The sequence below is a fragment of the Patella vulgata genome, chromosome 2, assembly GCF_932274485.2.
Source record: "Patella vulgata chromosome 2, xgPatVulg1.2, whole genome shotgun sequence".
Classification (NCBI taxonomy): domain Eukaryota; kingdom Metazoa; phylum Mollusca; class Gastropoda; family Patellidae; genus Patella; species Patella vulgata.
Window position 1 is genome coordinate 21337801 of NC_065880.2, and position 22993 is coordinate 21360793.

General features: G+C 31.6%; 1 protein-coding gene across 7 annotated transcripts in view; it reads right to left on the bottom strand.

Annotated features, from left to right (window-relative positions):
* Positions 1–22993, bottom strand: part of LOC126812303 (zinc finger MIZ domain-containing protein 1) — a 184840-nt gene that overhangs the window by 51692 nt on the left and 110155 nt on the right. For all 7 annotated transcript variants that reach the window (XM_050538632.1, XM_050538623.1, XM_056099068.1 and 4 more), the window contains 2 exons: positions 22201–22314; positions 934–1039 (listed from right to left, as the gene is read on the bottom strand). In XM_050538632.1, the coding sequence (XP_050394589.1) occupies positions 934–1039; positions 22201–22314 (220 nt within the window). The remainder of the gene's footprint in view (positions 1–933; positions 1040–22200; positions 22315–22993) is intronic.

The following is a 22993-nucleotide window of genomic DNA, read 5'->3' on the forward strand; positions in this document are numbered from 1 at the left end:
GAGTTGTGCACATTTGTATGTTAACATTGCTGTCATGGCATATGAAACAACATAAAACATAACTACATTTAATACAATAAAGAAATACTGATAGAAGTATTTCAGGAGGGGAATAAAAGTATGTTTTATATTTTTTTTTACTGAAGAATAATTTCTCTAATGTAGCCTCATTATTAATAAGAATATGGAGAAAAAAATAACAAATATAAAAAATTTCAACTTTTACAAAAAATCAGATAACAAGCAATCAATTAAATTGTTGCCAAAATAATAAATATTTTATTTTATTATATATGTCTGTTTTGTCTATTAATAAGAAGAGAAGAATCTTGATGCTTGTGTAAATAATAAACAATTTCAACTGTGCAATTAATCAAATGTAACCGATGTGCTTGTGAACAAATCTGGGTATAATAAAACATAATTTAGTGAAGTTTAATCAAAATAACCTAATTAGTGAATAATCAAATTCATTTTAATACTTACTTCAATAAGTGTTCATACAAGAAAAGAAAAAAAAAGAGCCAAATAAATAAATGGAAAAGAAAAGAAAATGAGAACTGACCACATTTTTAAATAAATCTAATGAAATTATACATATACTATAATCTAAGCAGGAGAAAACTGAAGCTGTTATTTAAGGGAAAATAAACGTAAAAGAAAATATAAATTTTAAATTTAAAAAAAAATAATATAAAATTAAATATTTTTTTTATGTATTTATGAAGTTGCACCAAAGAAATTTATGTTTTTAATTTAAGTCTTACGTGACAGATTAACTGGATAGTAGACATTATTAGAGGGATTATTAAAAAAAAAAGAAGAAAAGAATGGGGATTACCATAAATGAAATAATTAAGCTGTGTAAGACTTAGAATGGAATATGTATATGTTGGTTTCATTATAATCTAAATTAATAAAATTTACACAAACCTTGTGCCTTGGCACTGAACATTTCTTTGTGGGATGCACATACTGCGAGCAGACGGTAACCAAGATCCAGATCATAACCAGGTTGGGCAGAAACTTTGCTCACAATCTGTAATGACAGAAGAGAACAAAAATATATTACATAAACATCTTAAACAGGGCTATTATTGTTTATAAAGAAAGACTTTTGTTTTCTTTGGGCATAATTTTGGCATGATAAATGGAGCAAACGAAATTGTGTTAAATATATTATTAAAGGCTTCTTTTACTCCTCCTTTAAAACCCATCAGATGTTACAAATGCTGCGCTAAAAAATGTTTTTGATTTGCTTTTTCCTGCAAAAAACAGCAACCGGCAAATCAATGTTTTGCCTATAAAAGTGTATCAGTGTAAACTAAGCACATTTAGACAGAAGACAATATGCTTGACAGTTGCATGAGCAACATCGGAGCTCATTTCATGACCTTCGATCACTCAACCCTTAAGTCCCCCGTCACTCCCATCCCACATTTCACCCTACCACCAAGCAAATTCCTGCCTAGTCTACTGCTTATCTACAAGGTTAATTTGGATTATCATCAATCTGATTAAAACAAAGATCCTATTTTGTTTCGTTTTTTATAGTTCAAAGTTTCGTTTTACTTGTTTTTACTACACTAGGATTTGGAAGGGTTTAAACTGAATGATTTACAACAATTTAAAATACTGTTGATGAATAAAAATACAGAAATTTTAAAATGTTTAGGAGCTTTTATATACAATTCGTTTATGTCTTTGTAAAGCTGTGTATCTTTGTATAATTATGTCAATGTATGTATCCTTTGTTTGTTTCATGTATCTTTCTATTATGTTTATTTGTATATGCACATAACCTTGTAAGGTTGTTTTATGCACTAAAGTTTCTTTCTTCTATAACCCCCAGTCTGGATTATATGGGGTATTAGCCAATTAAATGGTCTGTTACGGCAAATTTTGGGAGTGAGGTACACAGAACTGTGGGTAATCCCCGCTGATTGGTTAATCAAATGTCTGATGTCATAGGGTCAAAAGCCGCTCGTATGACCCCTGATGTGATCATCCACTACAACCGGTCAGATCTTCATATAGATCTGTATTTTAATCAGATTGGATTATCATTTTATTCAAAATATTGTCAGCCATCACTTTATTCTTATTTCACAAAGTAATACGACAAAACAGTTGCAACAATAAAAGAGTGAGTAAGTATAGGTTGTCCTGTTACAGCCTCATATCATGACATCATTTCCCCCCTATTGAATCTGTGGCAGTGAGAACTGTTAAAATATTATAGTAGAATGGGAGGTCAATATGGATATGTTCTGCTTGGCAATGAAGCATGTTTCTCGTGATAATATCCGACAAGAGAATGCTCTGATGGCTTCCATATGGAATTGTAACACAATCAAAAAATATTTCCAGCTTTTTCTGCACTTGTCTGTTGATGCAGGTGATAGCTTCTCAAATAAATTGGCACAAAGCGTATTTCTGTTCCTGCGATCCCTATTTAGCTTCTATGTAATAAAAGACATACCAGGGCAAAAACAGCTTAGAAAAATCAATAAGTGTTGGTTTGATTTTCCATTTGGCTAAAATTAAACAGACAGCTTTGACATTTTCACAGATGTATTTATAGGTAGACTGATGTTTAATTAGGCAAGAAGATAATTTAGTCATACGGTTAGCATAAGATAAAAAGTATGCTAGTTTTCTTGTTTTGTCATTATTGTCAAGTAGTTTAAAGTAGAATGGATTATTCACTGCCTCAATGATTATCTTCTACATTATTTCACACTAGATGTCTAAGATTGTCCGTCAAGTTAACTATTCATGCCACATTTATTCTGCATTGCCTACGAATGTCAACAATTTCATTATGACTTGTGCAGTGTCTTTGTATAATAGTAATAGATTTCTTAATATGTACATTTTTGTGAAAGTGTCTATGCCCTTACCTGCTCCTCCCATGGGACTAATCAAATCCGAAAAACAACATAGCATAGCCAGCTAACAACAACACACCAATTATCAGCACTGTGAAGGGAGGCACCAACCATCAACTTTGGGAAGTGAGGAAGTCACAGTATTTTGCTCCATTTAAAAAATGTTAAGATTTTGAATGTGCAAGGTGTCAATGGCATATCAAATACTTTTAGAGAAATCATTAGGGTCTTTCCTTGTTACGAAACAGGTATTTTCTTTACGTTCCAACAATGGATCTGTAGAACTATTACAAAGTTTTGGGAACTGCTGAAAATACTTTGATGGGTGACACTGAATTTGAAATTGGTACCACTGTATGTCTATCTGACTAGCATTTACAGAATTCTAGTGACAGAAGCAATATCTGGATGGGCAACTCATTTTGATAGGGGTTCTTCCTTGTCATAAGCTAAAGATTCCAAGAAAGTTTGACTTGTGGTATGGCATTTACAAGATTTGTGCATTGAGTGATGGATAGAATAAAATGTCTACACACTAGGTCTTGGTAATATATATTTCCTACATGGAATTGCACAAAAATAAAAATTAAAAAAATATCCTGTATTAGTTTCTTAACGTCATAACGTTGCCAATCAACAGCAATAACGGTACATGTACCAGCAGATTTTAGAAGAGAGTTAAAAAAAAGTAATTATATGTTGTGATGTAAAATTAACCTACAATGCCATTGAAACAATTTACAATAAATAGCTCTGTCCTGTAGAGTGTTTACAGGGTCTGGCGCCAGAAACTCCAGGAAAAGAAAGGTCTGTCACTGTATGCTGCCCTAAAAGTGCATTTTGATGCAATAAAATTCTATTCTATTCTAATTTATTCTCTATACAGTAGAGTAATTCTGGACAAACTAAAAGGGGTACGTGACAACATTATGCATGTGGAAGAATAAATATTTTTTACGGTAGAAATCAGTTGGTATACTATAAATATCTTCTTCCTTGTTTTATTATATTATGTTAAACCCATTCCTGCTATTTTTAAAGATGAGTATTATCAATAAAAACAAAAAAAAATAGATATTAAATATGAATCAAAAAATATGCCTATATAGATATTAATGTATATTCTTCTGTCATTATTAATAGTGAATCTCTTGATTGCCTGTCATTGCCATATAATTGTCATCCTATACTTGTTTATAGGACTGTTGTTCAGTGTGGAACCTTCAACCAGATAATGTCATTAATTCTGCTATAAACCTTATTCACAGTTCACCTGACTGTCACACAAAACAAATTAACTCCCTAGCTGGTCATTTTAGAAACACATTACAATTACAAAGAGAAATCTGGTAATCAAACAACCCAAGACATTAGAGCTGTAATAAAATGTGGAAAACAGCTTCTTCGATAAAAATAAAAAGAAGGTCGACCATTAACTTACATAAGAGTCCAGATCATTTACTTAATGAAAATTTCTTTCTTTAGTTTAAAGCAGATGATTGTTATGTTAAATGTTTAAACAGAGCATTTTCAAAAACTCTAAATTTGACAGAATTGCCTTGTAGACCAATAATCCTTGTAAATAAGTTGTGTTTATTTATCAGCCCATCCTGATTACATACAAAACAAGATTCCAGGACAATACCGCAGAATTTATACTCTTAAACAAACAAAGATAAGAAAGAAAAAAAATGTTGTGAAAATATATTCTTCTGGGGTAATTGGTGTTGTGTATAAATTTACTGGTTTGAATACAAAGATGAAATGAAATGAAATGGGGTTTAACGTCCTACTGTTTTGCTCCGAACTGGGCTAATGATGATGGGCATACGACATACAGTGTACTATGAGGGAAATTTTGCCCGGACAGCGGCACTACGGCCTACTCTTATATCGAATTCCAACTGTCAAGGGATCTTTTATGGGCACGCCAATGTGTACATAGGACCTCGGTTTTTCATCCCATCCGAACGACTAGACAGCTGTCCTTGTCAGGCCCTCCGTCCTGCATCACTAACATTGCAAGAGGGAATCAAACCAGAAAAAGGTTTGAATACAAAGGTATCATATATTGCTTTAGAAAGTATACAAGTACCTACAATTTGTTTCCCTTGCAAAATTCTCGCCACATGACCTGACAAGTTGTTGCTTAAGTCTTAAAATGACAATGCAAAATTCAAATGAAACATGATTTGTTAAAAACGGATTTATTCAATTATAAGACAAAATATTCATGTAATAATCACTTTGTTTACTTCACTTCTGTGTTTTCCTGTAGGACTATTATTTAATAACAAAGGTAACACATTAGATATAATCAATGCCTTATACAATTCCTATACATTATCTATTTGTATTAGCTCTCTAATAAAACTATTACCATTCACAATTCCTGGTGCATGACCAATCAACTATCAGGCTTGGATATTGAAAAGGGAAAAATACCATTCTATGAAAAAATCAATAACAATATGAGTGACATTCATCAGAATGGCTTATTTACGACTCATGATATTCTTTCCTAATGTCCGAACTGACACTGAGTCCGCACAGCTACCAGATTCAATTAACAAGCAATGATCTATTTCTTTCACTGCTTCAGTATCAACACATAGGATATTGATATTTTCATTTCCGAAGCAAGGCAAAGCTTTCTGCTTGGCTGCCTCACTCTGTTTTCAATATCTGATTGGCGTCACGACCTTCCCTGCTTCCTTCAGAGAAAGTGATCGCAATTTCCTGCACTATGGAATTCACTCTGATATTATTTGTGACAAGTATCCTAATGATTTTTATTCCAAGTTTTTCCTTAGGGAATGGAAAATGTTAGCTGGCTGACTAGTGACAGATTATTTGAGGAAAGTGGAGCAATTTAGAAAATTGAATGTTTCCAATGAATAATGTCTTTTTTAGGTAATAACATTCTTCCAGACTTAGTTAAATCTTAACCTTGGGCTGACAATTTTATTTCCTTCTGCTTAAATATCACATCTAATTTGTTGATCGTTATGGAAAAAAAAACACGGAAGGAACGTTTTTATTAACTCATCCTAAACTGTATACAATTATGAACATCATCAATTTAAAAAAAATGATTAAACATTAAAAGGTACATACGAGCGTTTCCACCTCTTGACTTCCCCTCGTAGTTACATTAATTCTCTTTAATATTAAGCACCTGAGCATGATCTAGTGTGACCAGGACAGGTAGGTAAACTGTTAACATCATGTTACTACAACAACAACATATCCCACTATATTGTTAGAAATAAATGACAGGTGTCATGCTTTGGGGCAGGGTTTGCTTTCTTTCTTGAACACCAGATACTACTTCTGGCAAGGGTTGTTAAAAATTCACAGAATGATTCTCTAAAAATGAATAAAATTAAAATGAAATGGTGTTTAAAGTTCTATCCAGTGTGCCCAGACAGCGGTGTTTCCACCTACTCTTTATTGACTTCCAGCTGTCAAGGGTTCTTTTAAAACTTGTACATTGGACCTCGTTTTTGTCCCATCCAAACGACTAGATACTGTTTTTTGCTTGACCTTCCATTCTTTACTGTTATTTGACAGTTAAAAAGGTAAGTGAAAAGCCATAAAGATCAGCAGGTAACCACTTATTATAACATGATTTAGATAAGTATACTCTAGAGCAATTTATATGCTACATTAGGAAGGTGTCTTGTGACAAGCCGGGTGTATCATGTCAGTGAAGTTAAGCAAAGAATACATATCTTCCCCCCTCCTGTATGTCAAGGCTATGGCTCACCATTAATTCAAGAAACCATTCAACAAGACAAATACTGTCTCTCACATTATCCCATTTATTATCCGACTCTGGTTCATTACATGAGTAATACCTGTTAATGTAGAAATCAGATTCCTATTTCATTGTTGAAAATAAAGACTATCTAACATACCCAGACAACAATGGTTATAAAATTTATCATTTTGACAAACAAATTGCGGCTTAACCAAAGAAAAAAGCTTCTTTTTTGTTATAATCTTAATGATCCTATAACAATTTCTTTCAGCATTTGATATTAAGATAACTAAATGAACAGAAAAGAAGAATAGTGCTGCATAAAGATCGAGCTAATTCTAAGCAACATAAAAATAATCTTAACCATCCTATAACAATTTCTTTTTGCATTTGATATTAAGATAACTAAATTAACAGAAAAGTATATTGCAGCATAAAGAAGAAGTTCATTCTAAGCATATTATATCTGTTATCGTAAATCTGTTATAAAATAAATTGTTAATGGCATAATGTTACATAGACCAGGTGCTAAAACTTTTGTCTTCCGTTCTTTTCAATTAACACATCTAAATTATATTTTCTCTCATTGCTCTTCATTACTTAATATTACCATGAGGAAAAAGAAATATATCAATATTGGTGATTACAGGTTTTACGATCTGAACAAGACAATCTAGGAAATGAGAAACGAGATTAGAAAGCAACAATTATTTATAATTATGATTTATCTTTCAATTACTGAATGCCAAGTCTAGTTCAAGATCTAGCAATTTTATATTAGTGATCGCGCTACATTAATTTGATATCATTGATTATCCTTTCTCTCTAAGTACATTTAGTATATGTCCAGCAATATATTAATATTATAACAGTGAACTATGAGCTAGATGTTGGCATATCATAACATTTCAAGAGCTAAGTTTACTCTGTCTTTTTGTAAGTATACCAAAGTCTACAATATTACTATTGTGGAAGCAGACATAAAACATCCCAGAGAGAGTGTACCAATCTTATATTTTATAAATGTATGACCAAGGTTCTTTATTGGATCCTTTTTTCAGTCAATGTCCATATGAGAAGTAAAAATGTCTGTCTGGCAAATTTGTAAAGCTCTGTTATGACATATCTTAATAATCATATACAAAACTGCGAGCAGTCCTCAAAGATTTTTGCCTATTCATTCTTTCATAGGGAGAATTTACAAGTCGCTAAAAACTGATTTAATCAAGAGTAACAGTCCATGAAGCAATTATCAGAAATAATGTCTGGCTTCTAATACTGTATATTGTTGGCAATATATAACCACATTTCAATGTGGGCGTACAAAAATGACCATGGTACTTTGGTGCAAAAAAAAAAAAGATTATCATTTCCTCCAAGTTTTATTAAGTAACCAGAAAGACACTATACAAAAACATACACATTAGCCTGTAATAAAAAGATACATTATGTAAGATTTAGATAAGAAACTGGCGGTTCCTGCTATAATAGTTCAAAAATAGATAATACAAAATGCATATATTATTGCAACCACTGTACTGGTATATCCCAGGATTAGCCTCACTTCCCCATTTTTAAATTAAATCAATAAAATCAAGTTGATTATGGTCTTGTCATTTTAATAAATGTTTAGCTCTTGAATAATGTATCTTTTATTTAGCTCAAAAAGATTTGTGAATATTTTCAGTAGTAACTCTAAATACATTGACCCATCAACCCTATCTGTCATTTATGGTCAGGGTCAGTTTAACAAACTAACAATGTCATGCTTCACCCTTAATTTATGATAACAGATACTAATGTTTGCTAGTTATCACTCACAGCTTAAGGCTTCATGTAATATTAGTGTTTTCTAGCTCTTTAGTAGTTATTATCGTTTGTTTCAATGATAACTATATCATGTCAATTGTGGGGTACTTAACTTTTTCTTGATAGATGCCTCCAGCTCAGTGATTGATTAATCAATGAATTCATTAATTATTCTAATAATTTGCACTCATTAACCTGTTTTATCATTGTAAGCTATAGTATACCACTGATCTAAACAAGATTTGTCTGCGACATCATCCTAGGTGGAAGCAGCGGTTAAGACCCACGAATGAACAATCTGAACAATTTGTGATATAAGCCACGATGGAAGCGAACCTAAATCCTTATCTGCTGCCAGTAGCAGCCTGAACAAGAAAATGTTTAAATTATTTGCCACAAAGACAAGTGGAATCATTTTCTAACTAGAACAATATTCTGTGATTGTCTGTCTGTAGATAATTTAATAAGTACATGTAAATAAAATATAAAACTAATACATCACCCTGGAGAATTTGATCAGTACAAGAATTATATGCTATACATATTTTTCAGAATGCAAATCTTCCAGACACTGATTTAAATTCACAAAAACAAGGTAGTTTATGTAAATTAAAAAAAAGAATGGTTGCCAAACAACTCATATCTCTTTTGAGTACCAGTATAAATATATATATATATATGAAAAAGCTTAAGAGATCTTTCATGATTTTTCTAGCACACATCAATTCCCAGAAATCAGAAAACTTAAAGTTTTAGAAGATGTAACTGATATTTCTGGGGCCAATTTTGGGGTTCATACAACCCGTCCCGGCGTCCCCTCCCCCACCTACAGTACACCTACACAAGGACAAAAAATTTGGTTGAATAATGGTGAATAAGCATGACATAAGCAACGCTGATAAATATATAGAAATCCGTTAAATTATTTTGGAAAATAAGTGAAAATGTATCCCCCCACAAACCCCCCCCCAAATGATAAGACATAAAACAAAACATTTTGAACAAGTTATTTCATATCATTGTGAAACTGCTCCCTGAATAACCTATGTCCAAACTGAGCTGCACAGACAACAGCAGTTGTACACACACCAGGGTATGCTTATTCTCTCCGGAATACATGACATCACTTGTACCATTTATGGAGGAATGATGTGTAAGCTGTATTCATGTACAGTTTGTTTTGTTTATGTTTTATTAGTTTTCCAGCATTACTTTTTAGAACTATGATTAAGAGATGGAATTGGTTACTGGGGCAAATTATTATTTTTTTAAAACTCTGATATTTCACAGTTTGTTGTGGAAATAAAAAGTGTAAAAAGAGGCGAGTGTATGAAGAGTTCTAGATTACATGACCTTTACAGTTGATACGATCACGAGGGATGGTTGAAGCTATGTCTCTAGGACCTAATCAATAAATTACATTGAATGAGAATAGATTGAACACTGTTTCTGCTCTCCGCTGATACACCATTTATTAGCTTGTGATTTCATTGCTTTCACAGTGAATTGGTCCAAAGTGGCCATACTCAACCAATCCACATCTAATGACCACTCGCTGGTCGCACTATTCCAGCACGGTTAATAATTGTGCCCATATTTCTTAATTTACCAGTCAGTCTGCTCAAATTTAGGTAGGAGTTATTTCCCTTGAGACATTCAGCTTGCAAAAGTCTCATGAGTTACAGCAATAGATACTGGCGCGCATTAGCTGCTATGATGTAGTTATTGGTCTGTAATCTTGAATTTATTATCTAGATAGCTGATGTGGGAATGCGACTTCAGTTGTTGACTTTAATAGTTTATTCCTGCTGTCATACGATCACGTAGTTGTCTTTCATGATTTACAGGAATTATTCAGGTGATAGACATGTGAGACAAAAGGTGGATGATTAAATTTGATATTGATCTGCACATAAAGAAGAAGAAAAACAAGAAACTAATCAAATATACATAAATAAATCATTTCTTCAGCATCAAGTAAAAAGCGAACATAGTTTAATACTTTACCAATGAATTTCATTTTCTACTTCATTAGCTACCTTAAAATTATCTATACAATTAGGGCATCAGACCACCCGCTTTAAATTTGTTAAAATATAATGTCTGACACAAACTAGAAAAGCCAATTACCAAATCTCTTAAAGACAAGCCGACATCAGCTCAAGTGTCGTAAAAGCCCCAACTTGTCACAACCCAAGAAATCAATCGTATTTTATTGGTTTAATACTCTTCCGTCTTGGCGTGTTATTTGAGGGGAAACTCGGAGTGTTATCCAAGTAGATCATCTATAAAACTGATAGGTCTCAAAGTCCTTATCGTATAGCTAACCGATTGCTGCTTGTCATAACACATAAACTACTAAATTCTACCCAACACAGGTGAATGTAGTGCTCAATGTAGAAACATTGTTAACAAGGCCTTCTGCATAACAAAAGATGTCACATGACCAGTGTGTCAGGTGATAACTTTGCAAATAGACTGTCAATCAAATGGGATAAACGGGTATAATAGAGCAGAGTATAAGTTATCACTGACACTTTGCCGCTCATCTTTCCAACTCAAATTATTAAACAATTCTTTTGTATCGTCAAATAGTTGACTTCATTTTTTTCTTGAATTGTTAAATTGAAGTTCGAGGCCCTCTATGTCAGTGAGTTCATATTTCAAATTTTCAGCTCTTTGTCAGTTAAGAGGAATGTATTTAAAGATCCAATTTGCACTATTTTAATGTATTTTCAACAAGTCTTTATTCAATGTAAAAAAAACTACAATTACATAAAAAGTGTGCAATGCATTTCAAAACGCCTTTTATTACCTAAAAGAGTAAGGTAATGCTTAGCGAGAAGAAAAGATTGAGCAGCCACTCCATCATTTAGTTAAAATATAGATCTCAATTTCATGGATAAAATAAAATCTAAATTTTCTGGAAAATTGCATCTCTTTCAATGGGTTTTTTTTTTCTTAAAAACAAAAAAATCTCTACAATATAAAATTGCATAAAATGATCAAAGCACTTGATTTCTTTTTTCTCAAAGCTTTTGACCATTAAGCTATTGGATTTCAAACAAATCTAAACACTAAAAAAAACCATATAAATTTACATATTGTTTTTTCTTTAAGGTATCTTATCAACTAACACCTTAACAACAAAATGTCAAACTCTTTATTTAAAATATACAAAAAGTATATGAAACCCTTATAAATATATATATATAAGTATATTAAAAGGTATAATTTGATGATAGAAAAGTAGATATATTATCATGTATATAAGCTGTTTATGAGTTGTTTTGAAGAGTGTTATACGTCAACAAAACATGTGAGGATTATTAAATTGGGTGAACCCTTCACCACCCACTTGGTTTATATGGATACAAGAGGTCACTATTATTGACCTTGTATACCATAGGTCAAAGGGCATATGGTCAGTTGCAGCAATAGCCTAGGTTGTAAACATGTTGGAATGGAATGGCTACTCAATCTGTAAACACCTTTACATGAAAGAAGTAGATCAGATAAACATTAAAATATAGAGCATAGTTATAACAAATTATGTATCAACACATCCATTGGCCTGTTCTCAGAAAACTTTAATTCAGATCAATAGGCCATCCATAACAAAATGCATCTCATCAAAATTTATGATTCAAAATGACTTCTACAGATTAGTACCACCAATAGCACAAACAGATGGTACATGATTACATATATGTAATTCAATTTTATACCTATCTAATTTCTTCATAGAATAACATATTATTTGATTAAAGGAGGTGCTGTGATCAGTTTTAATTAATTACTTAGTGTATTTTTATAATATAACAATTTCTTTGTATATTTCAGTCAGACTCAAATTGCCCATAGAAATATATGTGAACATTTTACATCAAGTTGTTAGTTTAAATTTAAAGGAACGAAACCTTTTTAATCTGGATAAAAATAAAGTATTGAATTAAGTTCATCTAATGTGTTATTTCAATAAACAATGAACAAAACTAAAAGAATCATCAATTTTTGGTTCTGTAGGGTTTTTTTTATTAAATTTATATGAAGAAATATATGAAAACAAATAATCTAGCTTCTTCAATTTTTTATTTTGCATTGGATATTGCTTTTATTATTAGAAGATATTTTTTCTGGAAAATATTTCCTCTATTTGTGTATTAACAAGCTATATCAGAATGAAATAGTCGCGCCATTTGTAATTATGAAACATAGTTATATCTATAAAATCAATATGGCAACTGATTTCAATACATCACTGCCATTCATCATATATACTTGGATAGAATCAATAAAGTCAATTTTAACAAAACAATTCCCTCATTAACACAGGGACAAAACTTACCTTTTAATTATAAATAAATCTGATAATTAAAGACAACAAATTCTAGAAATCAAAAAGCATAGATTGGTTATATTGAAGATAAAAGAAATCAATCTTTTCATTATTTTTATAATAATACATCTAATAAAACTTGTATTGACTTCTCTATAGAGCTTTAAAATCAAACCAAATCTTGTCTTATTGGTTTTTTTTACAAATGAAGACAATTTGTAAAGCCTCATCATCTCTAAGACAATGTAAATTAATCAATAATTGATTTTTTATACCAGTACTAGTGTGGCCATATAAAATTACAATCCCTAATAAACTAAATGAAATGAAATGGTAACGTCCTAATGCTCCGAACTGGGCTAATGAAGATGGGCATACAGTGTGCTATGAGGAAAATTTTGCCCGGACAGCTGCACTACGGCATACTCTTATATCAAATTCCAACTGTCAAGGGATCTTTAACGTGCACGCCAATGTGTACACGGAACCTCATTTTTTTGTCCCATCCCCTAATAAACTACAATATTGTGAAAGTATTAAAATAGGAATCAGTATTAACATGAAAATTTGGTCAATCTATGTGGTTCCCTATGTAACAAGATGCCCACCATCTTTATTTTCCTTGAACCAAATTGATGGGCTTGTTTTAAATCTGACTGTATCCAAGCTAGGAGATTATCTAGTGCTGGTCTTAATTAACTGTAAATAATCAATCTGGGTACATATCAGAGTGGATTAAGCTGTGATATAGTTCAATCTATATTCACATATTCAATTATTAGGTGTGCAAAATTTAGACAACTAGGTAAATCCTTGTGGAGAATATGCATTTTAAGATCAAAAGTGAATGCTCATGAAAATGGCTTTGCCCTTGTAAGTCAGTGCTCAGAATCTTGATAATTAATGTTACTGAATATGATATTATATAAAATCAATTACATTTTAAAAGTTATAAGACCTCTTCATATAAACGATTAAAATTTCAGTAAATTATTCATTCATCATAAAATTGAAACAGTTTCATGAAACAAAAAGTGTGTTTCATTAAAAATTTATATAAGGATATTGTTTGGTCACAATAACCTGATTCAAATGAAATCCATCATGTTTTCTATCTAGATGATATATACACATCATTTATATACTTGTGTGGTATGATTAGAAAATGAGTCTACCATTTGCTGTAATCATATACATCACTAATGCACCGAATAACATAAAATTAGAGAAACACATCTCTTAATTGTTATGATTATTTTCAAGCTATATACTTCACTGACAAAGATCACTATTACATAAGTGTATTGTGTTTTCCTCATAGGGGGTAATAAAGTGACGCCTATCACAAGTGATTTATGGCAAGGATTACCTATTTACAACATAACTGATCAGAGCTAATGTGTACAAACAGATTACTTTGTAATTAGTAAAACAAGAGCGTGTTACACCTCATCCAGGCCAACACTGTAGTAAGTATATAATTATACACAAAAATGTTGATATAAGTATAATATATACACAAATATATCAATATGAGTAAAATATATACACAATTATATAGATATAAGTAAAATATCCACACAATTATATTGATATAAGTAAAATATCTACACAATTATATTTAAAGAAGTAAAATAAGTTTACACATATCACATCTAAAAACTAAAACTGAAGAATGTAAATTTTAATGTGTTTTTCCATAATTATAAAATATCTGAGAAAACCCTTTTTTGTCAAAAACATTAATCAAAGGAGAAAGGTTATCAGAAGAAAAAGGATGATCTAAAACAGATTTCAACTGCCTACCTCAATGTCATCAGTGTGCTGGTGAGTTGAAGACATCAAAGGCTGTATGACATGTAATTAAGTGAAATTCATATATGGACCGATTCATTGAATTCATCCGAAAAGTTAAATTCATTGCACCTTTAGATATTTTATCTAATTTATATTGGCCCAGAATATTTAAAAGAAGAAATGTAGAATGTTCTACAAATTTCAGTATGGTGGACTTTACTCTCTCAATATAGTCTAGGTGGACTATTCTCTCAAGATAGTCTAAGGGGGACTATACTCTGATAGGAATTTACTCTCAATATAGTCTAATGTGGAATTTACTCTCAACATATAGTCTAAGGTGCCTTATCTTATTTCCAAGCTTTATGCATGTTGTGGGATAATTTGTAATGTGACAGGTGCCATATGTGCAGGCTTGTCTAAGGTGGACTTTACTCTCAATATAGTACAATGTGGACTTCACTCTTAATATGAGATTTATGAGATTGCCATTTTGAAATGGCTGGGTCTGCCCTGGTATATTAGACCTACATTTTAGTCAACAGTTAAAAGTAATGTGGTACAGTACAGGACAATTTTGATTATTCAAGAAATCGATTTAAAAATTCTTTGTGGCAAACCATCTTTATATTAACTTATATGCTTTAATGATCGCAAAGGAATACATGCAGAACAATGATTGAAACAAGAATGTTTAAAGTACATATTAAACAAATATATAAAGAATATTCTATGTTATATAAATTAAATAAACAGTGAGTGAAAATGAATAATTGAGTTATGATCTGCAGTGAATTAATAAATGGTACCTACTTAAATATAGTAATATAAAATTATTGATTACACAGAAAATACTTACTAACATATGTTGACAAAAGCCATTAATAATTGACATATTTACAAACTGTGACTTATAAAATATATTCAGTTATTTCCATATAGAAAAACATGTAATATAATAATAAGCAAAAGAACAATAACATCAATGTTAAAAGACGTGGGCAGGTTGCCAGTTGAAAATAGAAGAAAACTGATCTAATTTGTTAATTAATGAGTATTTGTCTACTGATAGTTCCTATATATGTTCTAAATGGTGTTTGTTATTTTTTAAACTAATTTTAAATTTGCATATAGATAACATGCAGAATATTCAAAACATTGGTTGCCAGTTTCTATGTTGTCAGGGCAGTTATGAGATTAAACATTTCAAAAAGATCAGAATATAATTGAAGTCTCTAAGGTTCTAATAAGGTTTTGTAACAAAGGTGAATAACTCTAAATGGTTTTTGTCAATAATTGTTGAAAATCAACCAGATAGACAAGAAATGGAAATATGAGAAAGACGGGTTAATAATTACAGCCTATAAAGTGTCAAAACTCTGGAGGTGATCATTGAAAAACAGTTTGAAAGTCCATTTGACACAAATCAGGTCATTTGGGGACTCACAAATTGATCAAATGGAGTAAAATCAATCAACATATAACTTTGATCTATTTGAGAATAAAAGAGTAACTTTTTTAATGAAAAGGGGCAGTGTCCACAGCGTCATTTGAAAACTTGCCTTACAGTGGCCCTGCAAAAAATTACTGAGGAATAGTAAGAATTGTTTCTGAATAACACTTTGAATTAAAAGAGAGTTTACAGTCAAAGGAAATCTTATTACACTAACAAGAAGCTTTAATAGCCCAAGCTCAGCATGCAATATCTTGTAGATGTAATCAAGTAAAGAGAAAATATCTCTGACTTTATCTTGGCCAGTTGATCCAATAGAATATGATGTGGAAATTACCCAATGTTATGTTTATCATGTAATCGGAACCTACATCTTCTAGCTGAAAAACATGAGCTGAAAGTTCAAATTGATGCCTGGGCTTGGCAGGCTAAAACGGTCTCATTTATAATAGACAAATCTGCAGGTCTAAGGTCTAGACTTGTGGAATATTAGCTTGTTGCTATGCTCCCTTAACCCGCCACAAAAATGCAGACACACCCCTATTTATTTTCAGCCACTTGAGGGTCCTGCGCTTTTCAGCTCTCTTGCTGCAAAAGATCTCCAATTCATTGATAATAGGCTATTTATTTGTAATTCAATTCAGTCTCTTTCTTTCTGCAGTGTAAGGTTCATTGGATTAAGATAAGTTATGCCAGGAGCATCAGTTCATACTTGTTGAACAAGTTACCTCACTCCGGGGTCAGTATATAAATACAAGCTATTGAAAACTGGTGGGCTCATGATCCATTTAATACTCTATCATATGGCTTTCTATCAACTTATAATACCTTATAAAATAGGGTGTTAAACATTTGATAACTGGTACACTTTAGATTATCCTCAATCAATAAACAAAGAATCTTGACCTACTCGTGTCCTATATCTACTATCTTATTGACTCATTGCAAATTTTAAGTCAACAGTAGTTTTACCTACATAATCTACTATATATATCATTATAGCTCAATCACAAACCTTTCAAGTGTTTTTACTTATATTGCTCTAGTTACAAAAGTAATAAAAACTTATATATAATATACGTTTACATGTTATTGAAATATCGTAAAGATAAGTCTTCAATAAGTGACAGGTGAATACCAAGAGTTGGTTTTAGGACTTAATACGATAATATATCAAAATCAAATTCACAGCTGGCTTTTCATATCTATCCTCCTCGGGAGAAATCTTAAATTGTTTAAACATTTTTACAATTTTATATCTACAAGATACAGTAGTCTTAATAAATCACACAGAAAATAAGCTTATAGCATTGTCATGTCTATATGAAGTGTGCTAATCTTCAATAAATTAATAGAACTTGTCAACCTTGAAATGTTACAGAAACCTCTATAAATAATCAAGCGTAGGCCCAAATGATCTGTTGCAGAAGTTAGACAAAAACAATGTACGAATAAAGGTTGTTTTTAATCAATAACAAAATGCTTGGTAAGCCAGCATAGAATCCATACAATAAATCATATATTACTAGCTCAATGATTATAAACTCTTGAATAACAATTGCTACCTCGCAGTTATAAAAACTTAATTTGAAGCTCTATCATACAATTTCACTTCTGTCATCAAGCGTGTAGGAGTTGCGTCTTTAAGCGTCCAAATCGAAAAACATATCAATAATTGCGAGAGGCAAGAGTTTGACAAAGAGTAAGCGAGTTGATCATCAATAAAATTAACACAACTCTGAAGGCTGGTGGAAGAATCACTAAAGCTGAGCGACTGATGTGAACTAATTACAGACTTCAATTGTGGTCGATAACAACCATTATCTGCCATCCAATACAAATGGCCGACAATAATCAGATTCATTCTAAGGTTACCATATTGTTGATTTCGGACCAAATCGTCTTAACTTGCTTCAACTCACATCTTCTACATCGCATGTTATAATATTAAGCACTTAACAAAATTCTAATTCAATATGCATTAAAGATTTATAACTAAATGTTTATAAAACATGTTCTCTTTTTAAAGTTGATATTTCAAATTCACCCCTCAACAGCAGTACAAAAACAGACTTAAGTGAAAATGAGAGGTGGTTTATTCATCTTCATAAAGTTTCTAATTAAAAGACCCTTTATAAAGAAAGAGTGAGAGAGAGAGAAACAGGATTTAACACCCACTTGACACAAACTAGGTAATTTCGGGACTAACATATGGTTCAATTTTATTTCAATAATACACTTGTGCATGGGGGTCTTAAGGAGCAGGAGGAAACCGCAGGACCTGGAGAAACCCCACGACATTGGACAGGCAGAGGAATCGAAACCATGCCACTTGACTCAATTGACAGACTTTCTGATCCAACACGCATGCATTAACCATTCAGCAACCCAACCCCCCGGACCATCATTATGGTATAATGGTGATACATCTGAACGATTTTTAAAATCAGATAAAAATTGTAATCTCTAGGGGGTCCCAAAGCTAAAAAAGTGATTTTCCGTACAATCAGGGGCCACAATTCAGGAAGTTATGGTCTGATATGTGTGAATATCGAAAGGAACCAAGATTTTTGGGATATAAACTTTCAAATTTCGTCAAAATCGGATAAAAAGTGTGACCTGTAGTGTCCAGAGACAAAATGTGAATGGACGTCCTGATGTCTGGACAGACTGGGGCGACAACAATATACATCTAATTGAAAATGTGGGCATATAAAAGAAACATGGAGTGAAAAAAATCTCTACGTAATCTAAATCATTCCAGCGGACATAACTTTTTACCGACAATATCAAGCGATTGTGTAAAATGAAGTGATTCAACACAATATCTATTATTTTATGTCTGTAACTGGATCAATGTGTGTTAAACTACAGAAAGTCATTACAGCTAGTTTTATACAAAATGACAGTTTTAGTAGGAATAGTGGAATCAATAACAGTTTAGAAAGATTGGAGGTGAAATGTTATGAAATACATTATGATTTGATCAATAATATCATGTCTTTTATGTTACCAATCAGAATCTAAAATGCTGAATTATTTGCTAGTGTAAAAATAAGCTGGGTTATCTAGTTCAAATGGAACAGGAGTCATTTATTACATTATCCTGCAGAGAAAGTCAATTTAAGGGGTTGTGTAGCACATTTTCATAGCACTCCATTCAAATGAAAATTATACAAAGACAAAATGTTCATCGAGTCCAAGATGTTTAATAACTAAATATCTCTAAATTTCTCAAATACACTCAGATCAGTCAGAGTTTTTACATTTAATTTTCAATCAATCCGTAGCATTGTAATATTCATCATTGCCTGATGTACACCAAGCATTCATTGTTTTCTAACTAAACAAAATATGTTTGAGACAAATATTTATTAAATAATGAAGATTAGATTTTGCTCATTTTACAAGGTGATGTGATCCACACTTAACATTAACACATCAAGCGTGCTGCGGCTCTGATTTTACACACAGACTGTTGAGTGTACTTTTGACAAGTTTATTCAATTTCATTATTTGTATTAGATCTAATGCATTATTCATGATCTGATTTGGATACAGGTTTAACTAAACAGTTTTAACATGTACAATCTTTTCAGAAATGAGTTAAGCAAATAAAACTAGTAACCTTAAAATATATTTGTTGAACAATAATCAAATACCCAGATTATATTTTGAATACATCTGAGGACATACGCCAAACTTCATCTACTTCGATGAGCGTCGTGAATGCTATCGAAAAGCTAGAAAATGACATTTATTCTTGTGTCTAGTCAACTTCACAGCTTTGAAATCAATCTGTTGATATCCATCATGATGTAATTTGGTCAAACTGGTCTAATACTTCAATAAATTTAAGTAAACCATATTTTACTAGTTGAGAATGTGTGCTTAAAAGGTAGTATATCAATCAAATGTTTTTGCAGACGCACAGAACACATTCTGAATTCAATCAGAAGATGGCCTGTCAATGAGGCTTTTTCTATAATATATTACTCTCTACTTTACGATAACTGAAAACCAAGAAATGTTTGTGATTAACTTTTTGAGATCAATGGTGAGTCTCGTCCCAAGAGATCATTATGGCATATTTTTTTAGCAATTTATCTGGCTTTTCATTTACATCAACAGGTCTGAGAGAAGATGCAAGAACTTTAAAACCATAAAAAGCATGGACTAGAATCAAGGGCTGATGATGATTTTTTTATACTTTAGTAAAAACACAGTTTTTGATTATTTTTAATTTCCTTATCCTTCATGATCGATCATCAAATTGCTACAGGGAACTTCTCAAAAACCCATTCATTTGTCAATTATCTCAGCAAAGTATTGAAATCATTGTATCATCTAGATCTTCTACCTTACAGTACAAAGTTCAGAAATTGTGATAGAAAAGTGTAACAACTTTTTTTGACTTTTTGACTGTCTCAAATAATTGAGAAGTGGTATCAGGTGTTCTAAAAACAGAAAGCAAATAGCTAAATATTTCAAAATAAAACTTGCTTGAGATGGCATGTAAGAATTTTAAATGACAATTTCAGTAGCAAATGCAAAACTTCTGACAAAGTGGTTGTAGGGAGTTGAGGATGGGGGTTGAAGTAGGTGAGAGGTGTGTGTAGAATTTTAAATATTGATATTACAGGGAATTGGGGGCCCCAAAAACAACCATTTTAATGAGCTATTCAATGGGTCTGGTAAAGGCAACAATTAATGACAGTACTAAGAGGGTGGGGTGGGGAACACTTTGTACATAAAATCTATTTAAAAACCAAAGGATTTTTACTTAGATTCAAGCAGGTAGCTTTCACATTTAATTTTAATTTTTGTGGGGCTTAATTAATTCTTTAATTCTGGGCAAAGTTATTGTTCATTATATTGATAACACTCACTTGTGTTTTGGGTATTATTTTGTACCCACATAGTTAATATGTCACTCGGGCAAAGATATCTAATATATTACATCTACACCAGACTTAATATCTCATGTCTGTAGTTTTTCTCTTTTTAAGTTTGTGAGGCTATTACAATGTGGTATTTGTAGACACTGTCATGTTAGGTTAATGACTTTGAAGCAGAAGAAGTTGACAGCAGACATCATCTAAGTGACACAGATCTCATCTACTATCTCCTATATTTACTTCTATACATTCTTCAGCTTTTTTATGATTTATTTATACATTTTGTTACCATTCTTGTTGAAATAACTCTTGAGAAAAATCACTTAATAAGCAGATATTTTTTTTAATTTGTAAGATACAAAAATACTGTTAAATTCTATATTCATGAAACCTATTATCCTACTCTAAATAGATGTAAATTGTTCTGAGAGCTTGATAAATGTTTTACAATACGGAAACATACAAATATTTCGAGAATGTATAAACTAAGAATAAAAACCCATCTTGCTTACAATAGTGAAAGCTAGATTACTATCGTTACATTCGTAGCTAAACATACAATTTACTTGGTTCACATCTCAAGTGAAGCAAGCATACAAGACGATATGAGTTCTATGTTTGTCAAAATAAACTCTTCTTCTCCTTTATCCTGTTTATCATCTCTATGCTATTTATTAGGCACAAGACACAAGGTGATTTGTTAACCAGAGATGCTTATACTCACTGTTAATTCAATTGCTTGCTAAATGTGTTAAGTATTTTACACTGGTCTAAAAATATCAAGGGGAGTTGAAGGTTTGTTAATACCCTAAAGGAGGTATTTACATTAGCTACCAGTACCATAACTACATTTAACATACTATGATTGTTCTGCTTTCTTATTCTTCTACAGTTATTTTTAAGTGGCTATATTTGTAATATGTGCAAGTCAAGATGGTGTGTTTATATAAGAGCTAATAATAAATGATTTATTTAGAGTGTTGAGTATAATATTGCACTGGACTGATGATTTATTAACTCCAAAGGGAGATAACTACAATAACATGGAAAGAAAGGCAACATATTGGGTGCATAGATTAAAAGTATCATATGCTCCTTCACAACTTAAAAATCGTAGCCACAAGATTTGCCAAATTATTGAGAAGTATGCAATCTTATGTGTATTTCTGTTGTCAAATATTTTGATATAAAACTTACTGATTACATCACCTGAAAATATGATTTCTTTTAATTTTTATAATTTAACTTACCGTTAAACAGGACATCAAACTCTCCTCAAACTGGCGCTGAAATGCTCTTAGATCAGAGCACCATTCTAGCAGTTCCCTGGCTGCGTTTTGAAACCCTCCTGGTGTCAGCAAATGCTATGAAAAAAAAATGAAAAAGGTTGATAAATTTATAGCAAAAACAAATTAAACTCTTAACAGTCTGAATTTGGGTACTATTTTAAAAGTAAATGACTTTTTTTTGATACAAAATAAATATAGTACACAAAATGTTGCAGTAATTTTAAGAGAAAGAAATGATATTTTTGTAAAAAATGACATACATTTAACAGAAAAAGACAAGATTAGCTTGTGATTTTATTTAAGATATTAAGTGTAGGAGTGGGTCGTATATTAATCAAGTAGCGTTTTTCAACAACACTAAATATGTTATAAACGTCAAGTAACATATACTCTTCACGAATTAAAAGGATATATTTGTGAAAAACTCAAGAATGATATAATAGCTCTACTTGTTCACTTCTGATGTGGCTTTTTCTCTGGCTACAAAAATTCAGATAAATCATGATGTTATTGTTAGCCTCCAGCCGAGTTCTTTTTCCTAGAAAAATGTTTAGTGAGGAGCTAAGCTATCAGATATCTTCTACATATTGTTGTATTTATAGATAGAGCCAAAAACTTGCAGGCTGTCGACACGATTATTATTAGAAAGTTAAATGGTAAATCTGCACCACAACAGCTCTAAGTATGTTGCAATCTGTTTAATTTAGAAATCCTGTCGAGAGAATGAAGAGAAGGATTTAGTCAACATGCTAAT